A 9,637-nucleotide genomic window follows, 5' to 3' on the forward strand; every position below is an offset into this window, starting at 1 on the left:
TATGTTTGACGTGTGTGTGGGTGTGTGAGTGTGTTTTAAGAGGCCTCCGAAATGACCTCGCACATGGAGATGATGGTCGTAAATTGGTCTGAAGTCTCATTTTCCCCGCAGGATTTTGACCAGCTGCCACAGCTTAGAACCCATTTCAGTCCTACAGCACCAGTCCTGACACACACCTAGTGACACAGTTAATGAGCACATTTTATGGCTAAATTGGACGACCAAGGAGAAGTAAATGGTATGTGAATCACAGGGGCTGTAAATAGTACATAATAAGTGATACAGGGCTGGAGCCCACTGGTTTCTTATTAAAATCACAGTATGGTTTGGTGATACGAAGCCAGTATCACAGTTAAGACCAATCTAATTCACAGATAAGTCATCGTATCACGCTGGGAGAAAAGAAACGTAAGAATGTAATGGGGCAGAGCTGACTCTCATAGTGGGGGAAAGTAAAGAAGGGTTTTGCTGCCACCATGTGGATCATAAGAGCACTGCAGTCTGTGAATTTCAAACCATCTCAACAATGTGCCTGATGTTTGCTGAAAATTAAAATTACTTATAAATAAAAATCTATCATTTGATTTACAATAAATTAAACCATCAGGGAACCATGACACGTCCCACTGTAAGAACGATGTAAACACAGTGATGATGGGGACAATTCTTGGTTTGGTATTATTTTAGATGCACATAACATGATTGGTAGTGTTTTTGTAAAGCATAGGTGTGTTAGAATTGAATTAATATTTTATATGAGGAAGTCAATTTGCACACTAAAAATAATTAAATTATTTTAAAATCATCATCTCTTTTAACATATTTAAATCTAACAGAAGTGAACTATTTATTATTATTATTATTATTATTATTACTACTATCGTTATTATTATTGTTAATATTATTATTACTATTATTATTATTGTTGTTAAGTTACTATTTAGATAAAAAGAGTTGTCCGCTATTTGGATTTTAACAGATTTATGGTTTTACATTTTTGCGCATGCTCAGATGTGTTCGAGGAGCTCAAGCCCTTTGTTCGGCTATCTCCGTGGTTTTCGACCGTTAACTCGGCAGCCTTCGTCATCTTCCGGCCTTCTCCGTGTTCACTCGGGTCCTGTCGATAGAGCTGATTTTTTCGCTGTCGTCGTCTCCCTCGTCCTCCTCTCCGTGTTGTTGTTCTCGGTGACGCGACGGAGGTGTAGCCTGACGCGGTCTCTTACGTGTCGGTCTGAATAAAAGTGGAGCTCCGTAGACCCGGGAGTGACGAAGCGAGTCTGTGTTGGTAAGAGGATACGCATCCGATGTTTGCTAAACAGATAGATGGCTGCCCAAGAGAAGTTATTCGAGCCTAATATCCGCACAAAGCCAACAAAGAGATCATGGCGGCGGTGTTGCAGAGGCTCTCAAAATGAGTCAGTCTCTGCAAGGCACTACTGAGACATAGGTATTAATATGGGACTGGGCTTGAATGTTTGTTTTTCTTTTAATAAACTTGCCTAGAAATAAGTCACAGAAGCAATTGTTTATGTAAAGTTAATTCATTTTAAATGAAGGTGAAATTGAGCCAACAAATCAGTGAAAGTGGGAGAACAAACCCTAGTTACAAACATAACTGGTATACAATGCATGCAGACATTTCCCTCCATGCAGGCTCACAGCTAGCAACTTATACCGTTATTAGTTATGCAATGTTTTATTAGTTTGGACAGTTTTATTAGCGCCACGCTACTAGACGAGCTGTTTAAAAAACAGGGAAAAAACGAGTTGAAATAGAGATTTGAGAGATGTTAAATAAATGGCGGCTAAATGTGTTCAATGCATTCCCCCCGAGCTAGCTTGTTAGCATGCTAACAGAATCAATGGAGCTCATACTGCTCGAGCTAGCTAGCTACGTGCTAACTGTAGCTCCAGGCTAGCCATGGAGTTAGCTTTAGCCTCCGGCGTTTATGGAAAGGTACATTACAGATATGTTTTTGACTCTTGAATATATCACGTGCTACATGCTTTTAAATTATGCTAATTATTTAAAATCCAATCCTTACAAATTAATTGTATGCTAGCATGTTAAGCTAAGCCACACCCTCCTTCTGCACATCAACTGTGGATCATGCACAACCTCCAGAGAGTGTTTTTGCTGCACACAACTTGATCACTGTCTGTGCTGCACAGTTCTATTTCAAGCATGATGGTGCATATCCAAATAAGGAGTCTCTTAACTTTTTGCAGATTTTTAAATGACAATGGAGGCTGGTGCAGACACACAGCAAAGTGGTGAAATAGTTGTCTCGGAGTCTGAGGCACAGCACATCACCCTGACCCAGGTAAACGCTTATCGTCACGAGTACTTGCTCCTGCTGAGAAACTGTTCACACTTCATTAAGACATGTGTGTGATGGTTACAGGCCTCCATAGCAGCAGGCCAGCTGACCACAAGTGGTTCCACTGTCACCCTAGTGCAGTTACCTAATGGTCAGACAGTCCAAGTGCACGGGGTGATCCAAGCTGCTCAGCCCTCTGTTATCCAGTCCCCACAAGTCCAGACAGTACAGGTGAGAGGACCATTTTGGGGCTTTTTACTGTGTTTTTTTACAGCACACTATAACCCTTTTTTTTGCTTTGTCTAAATAATAACCAATAGTAATAACCACCTTCCAAAACATTGTAATACTAGCTAAAACTTTTTCTATTTTCTCATTTCTGTCAATGATATCCTTCACTTATGGATCCACCTTCATTGCTATATGTTTTATATATTCATGTGTCTTATTTCTGTGGTGCCAAACATTTGGCCCGTCCCACATGGGATTAGAAGACACCACTTAATTTCATGCGTCTTCCGTTCTTGCATGTACAAAGCATGTGGGATAAAGAACACAAATAGGAGAACAACAACAACAACAACAAAACAGATTTTCTTTGTTGAGTCAGCTTTTTAATATTAGAGTATACTGACTTTTGTTCACTTGCAGATTTCAACTATTGCTGAGAGTGAGGACTCTCAGGAGTCGGTAGACAGTGTGACAGATTGTCAGAAGAGGCGAGAGATCCTGTCCAGACGACCCTCTTATAGGTCTGTGTAACATCTTATCACCAATTCATTTATTGCTTTGATGTTTTTTGACAGGTGCAGTGTAGCTGGCAAGCATCATGTGCTTCAGTCTAAACTTTTCTGAGATTTTCTCCGTGATTGTTTTTTTTCATCTCCAGGAAGATCCTGAACGACTTATCGTCGGACGTTCCGGCGGTGCCTCGAATTGAGGAAGAAAAGTCAGAAGACGACGCCCCTGCCATCACCACAGTCACCATGCCCACTCCCATCTATCAGACCAGTAGTGGCCAGTACAGTGAGTACTTTTAAATACTGCGATACAGGAAGCTTGTGGTGTGTGTTGAAACACGCAGGATATCCTGCTGTCAAGCAATGCCCTTTTGCTCTTTGCAGTAGTGCTGAGTAGTGCACATCGCTGCTTCATTTAGAGACAGTTAAAAGCAAAGTCTCGGTATAATACTTTATTATTTCATTGGTTTGTATTTGAGAACATCACGATTCAAACATAATGTCCCTCTGCAGTTGCCATTACCCAGGGTGGGGCCATCCAGCTAGCCAATAACGGCACAGATGGAATGCAGGGCCTGCAGACACTGACCATGGCCAACGCGGGCCAGGGTGGTGCCACCATCCTGCAGTATGCCCAGACCACCGACGGCCAGCAGATCCTCGTGCCCAGCAACCAAGTGGTCGTACAAGGTGGGGAAATAACTCGACATACTGTTCTGCTTAAGCATACTGAATGTGAGTTTCTGTATCTCTTTATTACAAACGCTGTGTGTTTGTCCGTCTTCGTCTGTCAGCCGCCTCTGGTGATGTCCAGGCCTATCAGATCCGTACAGCCCCCACCAGCGCCATCACTCCTGGGGTGGTCATGGCCACTTCGCCCGCACTGGGCTCCGGAGGAGGCACCGAGGAAGTCACACGCAAAAGGGAGGTCCGACTTATGAAAAACAGGTATGTGGCTGACCGTCTTCTTGATGCTGTAGTGTTGTGTTAGCCACGTATGCACGTTTAGACCTTAACCACAGACATCTACTCACACGTGGTCTTAATGTCGCACAGGGAGGCAGCCCGCGAGTGTCGCAGGAAGAAGAAGGAGTACGTCAAGTGTCTGGAGAACCGCGTGGCCGTGCTGGAGAACCAGAACAAAACCCTCATCGAGGAACTCAAAGCCCTCAAAGACTTGTACTGCCACAAATCTGAGTAGAAAGGATACCAAACTCCTGCCGGGGGCTCTGTCCCCATGTACAGAGACTCAGCACAGAGCCATGCATCTGGATGCCACTCCCCCCTTTTCTACTCTTTGGCTTTCTTTTTAAAAACTGCTGAAAAATCTGTAAAAGTGACTCACCAGGAATAGAAAGAAAAACCTCCCACTTCAGCGGTTATGAAATGGTAATTCTGTTCCCCATGAAAGGGTGACGCAATGCTCAGAACGGATGTGGAGGACACCACAACCATACAGGGTCCTTGTGGTGAAATGATGGAACAGACCGTGAGGCTGCGCTGTTTCGTCTTTTCGACGCCACCAAAGGGAAGTGCTCCAGTCGCTGGTGCCCGGAACAACTGGGCAACATCACCAGCAACGGTGAACTGCTCGATCTCCATCACCGATAAGGACGGAACTTTTTACCGTTTAATCTCCCCGAGACACTTGGATCATCTGGAGAGGTTTCCTCTGTGTGCAGCGTTTGTAGTTGTACTATTGCATTAACATCTGTTACTTACTAATGCTTTGAACTGTAGATGGGCTGTGTCATGGACATTTAATCTTTTAGCTGTGTTTTGTTTTATTACGTATTGGATTATCTGCTTGCATAATGCCATTGACCTTTTTTTTTTTTTTTTTGTTTCTTTATTTTACTTTGCCTTGATACGACCTGGACAAACGAACAACAAAGCGTACCATGATGTTGAGTTGTAACTGTGTTTTCATGTTAAATGCAGCTTTAAAGATACATGACAAAGTCATAATCTCTCAAGTGAAACATTTATGTCACAACATGTTCTGAGTAATGTTACTAAGGCTCATTGGTTTTGATTTCCACCCGTTTGAACACATTTAAACTGGGATTTTGATCACCTGAGCTGTTTACCGGTTTAACAGTAAACAGCTCTGGGCTGAACCGGATAGTTTGAAGCTTCATTCATAACATCTGTTCATTCTGTTTAAACCTGGTCTATTTGCACAGCTGCAGATAAAGATTGCGACACTACTAATATCAGTATTCTATTAAGTTCCAGTGGTGGACTGTGATCGAAACATTTCACTAAATATTCTTCTACAATCTATTTGTAGGCATTTAGCAACAGAAGCTTCAAATGGAAAAACTAAACATTCGGTACAGCAAATGAAACATTTGATTATAAGCAAACAAAATTGTGCTCATGCATCAGACTATGGAAACAAAAATGGTTAAGCTACAGAGTTTGTGTAAAAAAAAAAAAAATATTTTCACTCACATTTTTGTATTATGGATTTTTAAAATCCATTTTTTTAAATAAATCTGATTCATTCCTGTATTCTTTTTGAATGAAGAACAAAAATAATGAGCCTTACATGTTTGGCAATGAAAGAAATACTTTGTCTCCATATTTTTTGGCAGATTTTGGAGACGCACGGCCCCGTCACTGGAATCATGGTATTTTGGTGAACGGAACGTCAACACAGTTCCTGCAGTTTTGTATTCTGAGGTATCAGGATATGTAGTGGAGTCTCCAAATTCCGTTTATAGGATTACAAAGTTCCATGCGCACTTTCCTTGCACACACAATCCTACCACACCGCACACGGTTTAAAGATCTCATGCACCACATAGAGGCAACGCCTGCTGTTACAAGGTGCCTCTAAGATTTTACTTTTCAACGGTATTGGTGTCAAATCTCACCAAGTACAACTCGGTTGTGACCAAATCAAAAAAGACTTCACAGTGAGCAAAACTATCTTCATCATAGTGGAATGCCATGTATTGTTTTTAGGGATTCTATATATAGTCATGACAGTATGCTTTTTTTTTTTTTTTTTTTTTTTATGTTGCTTTTCATTAATTTTGTATTCACAATTTCTAAATGTCAGCACCAACTTGTACAGTGCATTGGGTTAGAGCTATTCAAATATTACATTTTTGGCAGCTGTTAATAAATGTGTTTCTGGTAATCTTTGATGTTTGTTAAAACATTTTTATTTGATTCATATGCAAACAAAAAAAACTAAATTATTACAAATAAGAAGCCAGTCAAACTGAATGGTTAGGACACCCAGTTGTCACAAATCCTCTCTGGGGGGCAGTTTACAGGATTTATACACATGGATGTCCCTTTGTTTCTCATAGTAGACCTCTTCGACCCTGAACCGCTGCCTCAGCATGCTCAAGAAGTTTGTATCCCGCTTGTAGCGGATCTTGCAGGCCAGGAACACCACGGTGGTGTCCGAACACAGGTGCTCCAGAGTCTGCAGCAGCGGCACAAAGGTGTCCTCCAGGTACACGATGTCTGCCCCCAGCACCAGATCGAATCCCCCGGCCGGGTAACGTTCAAGGCCCTCGCCCCAGCTCAGCTCAGACACGACCACGGACCCCTGGGAGTCCGTGGGCAGGTTGGCCTTCACGTTGGCAGAAAGGAAGTCCAGGGCAGGCTCTCTGTCAGTGATGGTCACTTTGGCACCTGGAAAGGTGAAGAATTTATTTGCATGTGTGTGTTTACGCGCATGTCTCACAAGTGGACAGTACACTCACCCATCAGGGCTGCAACGATGCCCACCAGTCCAGTGCCAGCTCCCAGTTCAATGACCCCTTTCCCCTTTAACTCCAACTTCCCCATCTCCAGGTACATGCACATGACGACTGCCTGCAAAAACAGACGCAACAACACACATTCAATCACGTGCGTAATAACGACGGTCGTAAACGTCGCCACAGGTTTGTCTCGCTTACCTACCGCATCCCACACAACTGCTGCCACCCCGAGCTTCTTCCAGTCCTGGGCGAGACGGAGGTCGTGGTCGGCGAACCGAAACTGTGCTGATGAATTGTGGAGTTTTGAAAGAGCGGGTAGCGGATTCTCTACGTACGGAACTAGAGCCATGCTGCGTAATGAGTAGAAACTACACTAACTGGCATAGCTATGTGCTTATTGTTTGACCCGAGTGTTCATGCGCAGTGCGGTTCTTCTTCGTTGAGGATTTAAGGTATTTTACTTTTTTTACCGACTCATTACTGCCATCTTCTGGCATGTTCTTCAATGTCCATTGCTAATTTCAGGTCGTTCCATGGTCTATTTTTGTTCTCCAAAATGTACTTCTAACGTTATTCAGTTGCCAACAATTGGGTGTGGATTATTTGGGGATTTGGTGAAAACAAATCTTGCTTGATTTGTCCTTACTGTGTTTGGACTTTGTAATGAGAAATTATCTTTAAATATATATTATTTATTATTGTAAAATATACATTTTGTATTTTAATCCCAGTGCTAGAGCCTTCAAGCAGGTGCTAGTAGGTGTATCATATACACCAGTTATGATGCATTCATGTTAAATAGGAGTAATCCGAATACATAGCATAATTAAAAAAGAAACATTAAAATCAATAGTTCAATTAAAAAATGAATACAGTTTACGATACATTTCATACCTGAGCTCATCTTTATCACCGCCAAGTGCATATATATTAAAGCCACAATGAATGATCAACACGTAAAAAATTTGAGTCCATACCTTACCTGAATGCAGCACAGGTGACGTCCAACGGAGACTAGCCTTTCGATTGGCCGGTTACTACAAGCCCTGCCTTCTGCTTTTCGATTGGCCGGTCACTACAAGCCCCGCCTTCGTCAGAGGAGCTGTAATACCTCTCCGGGCTGTCACATTAAACAAGAAACGTCAACACTCCAGACTCCAAAAATGATCAACTGGAAGGTAAATAAACTCAACTGTAATCTTTTATAGATATATAATGTCTGTTTTGTTATTTGCGTAATAGCTGTTGCGCAGTTGGGTCCTCTGTGATAAAGCAAGGTTGTCTCAGCTGTCACTAGCACAATGCTAACGTTGCTACAGCGTTATTCCTCACAAACTTCACATTTAAGTTAGCTAACTACATAATAAATAGAAGTTACGGCTAAACAATGTGTGTGACTGTCTTGTTGTCTCTATTTCCTTCATATGTGTCTGTTGTGTGAGTAACATGTTTTTAAATGTATCATACGGTGTCTAAAATTGTCAATTATTTTGATTAAAGTTTTGGCAGCGAATACTGTGTACATGACTTGTTCCAAGTTTACCCAGAATGCAACATGGTATGCAGCTGCTTCTCTCTTTCACACACCACCTCCTCTCTATGTAACTAAATGAACTTCCACCTCCCATTTTGACAGCTGAGGAGAGAGAGAGAGACACACACACACACACAGAGAGAAGGAGAGATCTCCAGGATCCCTGAATGTTCCACAACCCCCCCCCCCCCCTCTTTTTTTTTCCATTTCTCATTGAGTTGTCATAAGTCAACTTTCTCTCAGAGACAAAAGTGACTCTTATGTGTCCTGTAATCATTGATAAAGTAGAAGGAAAACCAAGCTGCTGTTTCCTCGACAGACATGTGCTTTGTGTTTGTGTTGTTGTCTGGAGGCAGAATCCTCAAACATATTCTGTCCATCCAGGTTTTGGACAATGTCCCCCTCCTCCTGTACATCCTGGCCCTGAAGACGCTGCTGCTGTGTTTGGCGTTCGCCGGGGTTAAGATCTACCAAAGTAGGAAAATAGACAAGGCGCTGAAGAAGGAGCAAGAGGAGAAGAGGAGGCTAGCCGAGCAGACCCAGGAGCTCTTAGACAACAAGAAGGAGAACTGAGCAGAGGAGAGAAGCTGCTGTACAGAGGTACTGCACTGTACCTAGACATAACATATCTGTTCAATAGGTATATTAACACTTAGCACTGCTAGCTGCATGAACATGGACACGTGATGTATAACATGTATCAGTGGTATTGACAGGTTATTGATTCTCTCACTTACTCTTCTCCAGGGAAACATGTGCCTGACCTGAAGAAGGGGCCACCTGCTCCACATATGAGCAGGATGTCGGGTTTACAACAAGAGGACCTTCCTGTGCGTCAAGAAAATGTTTGTAGTTCTGGTATCATTTTGCGGTGTCACTGAAGCGAGACTGCGGTGAGGAACGTATTAGTTGATTTTAAACTGAAATGAACTCTGTAAATGCTCATACAGCATCCACTTGTCATTTCACGAACACCCACTCCTTTCTGGGGCTCATCTTCTGCCTTGTTTATACTCGTATCTGTCCGTCTCCACATTTGATTAAGCATCACTTTGTACACCGGAATAGTGGATGGTAGTCAGAACTGCCTATTTTTAAGAATACAGCATTGTATTTATTCTGTAATATTCATTGTAAATTGTGAACCAACTTTGTGTCAAACTTTTGTAATAATATTAAATGGTTTGTTCCACATGCTATATTGTTGTCCTGACTTCATTTCCCAGAATTCCCTCCTACGGTATATATATATATATATATATCTATATCTATCTATATCTATATCTATATCTATATATATCTATATCTATATAT

The 9,637-nt window shown here is 42.0% G+C and overlaps 3 protein-coding genes across 3 annotated transcripts; 2 read left to right on the plus strand and 1 right to left on the minus strand.

The window, feature by feature from the left end:
• Positions 1–1,172: 1,172 nt before the first annotated feature.
• LOC116386217 (cyclic AMP-responsive element-binding protein 1-like) lies at positions 1,173–6,217 on the plus strand. Its single transcript, XM_031852258.1, has 8 exons — positions 1,173–1,285; positions 2,230–2,324; positions 2,406–2,552; positions 2,973–3,073; positions 3,211–3,347; positions 3,575–3,751; positions 3,856–4,009; positions 4,118–6,217. The coding sequence occupies exons 2-8, from the start codon at positions 2,238–2,240 to the stop codon at positions 4,260–4,262; spliced, it is 948 nt and encodes a 315-aa protein (XP_031708118.1). The 5' UTR covers positions 1,173–1,285; positions 2,230–2,237; the 3' UTR covers positions 4,263–6,217.
• Positions 5,201–7,370, minus strand: mettl21a (methyltransferase 21A, HSPA lysine). The gene is made up of 3 exons (XM_031852259.1): positions 6,992–7,370; positions 6,790–6,901; positions 5,201–6,718 (listed from the first exon to the last, which is right to left on the minus strand). The coding sequence occupies exons 1-3, from the start codon at positions 7,136–7,138 to the stop codon at positions 6,321–6,323; spliced, it is 657 nt and encodes a 218-aa protein (XP_031708119.1). The 5' UTR covers positions 7,139–7,370; the 3' UTR covers positions 5,201–6,320.
• smim11 (small integral membrane protein 11) lies at positions 6,985–9,522 on the plus strand. The gene is made up of 4 exons (XM_031852260.1): positions 6,985–7,241; positions 7,782–7,967; positions 8,708–8,923; positions 9,071–9,522. Exons 2-3 carry the CDS (start codon positions 7,953–7,955, stop codon positions 8,894–8,896), a joined length of 204 nt encoding a protein of 67 aa, XP_031708120.1. The 5' UTR covers positions 6,985–7,241; positions 7,782–7,952; the 3' UTR covers positions 8,897–8,923; positions 9,071–9,522.
• The last annotated feature ends 115 nt before the right edge of the window (positions 9,523–9,637 follow it).

The sequence above is a fragment of the Anarrhichthys ocellatus genome, unplaced genomic scaffold (genome assembly GCF_004355925.1).
Source record: "Anarrhichthys ocellatus isolate YVR2014 unplaced genomic scaffold, GSC_Weel_1.0 scaffold12, whole genome shotgun sequence".
NCBI classification, from domain to species: Eukaryota; Metazoa; Chordata; class Actinopteri; order Perciformes; family Anarhichadidae; genus Anarrhichthys; species Anarrhichthys ocellatus.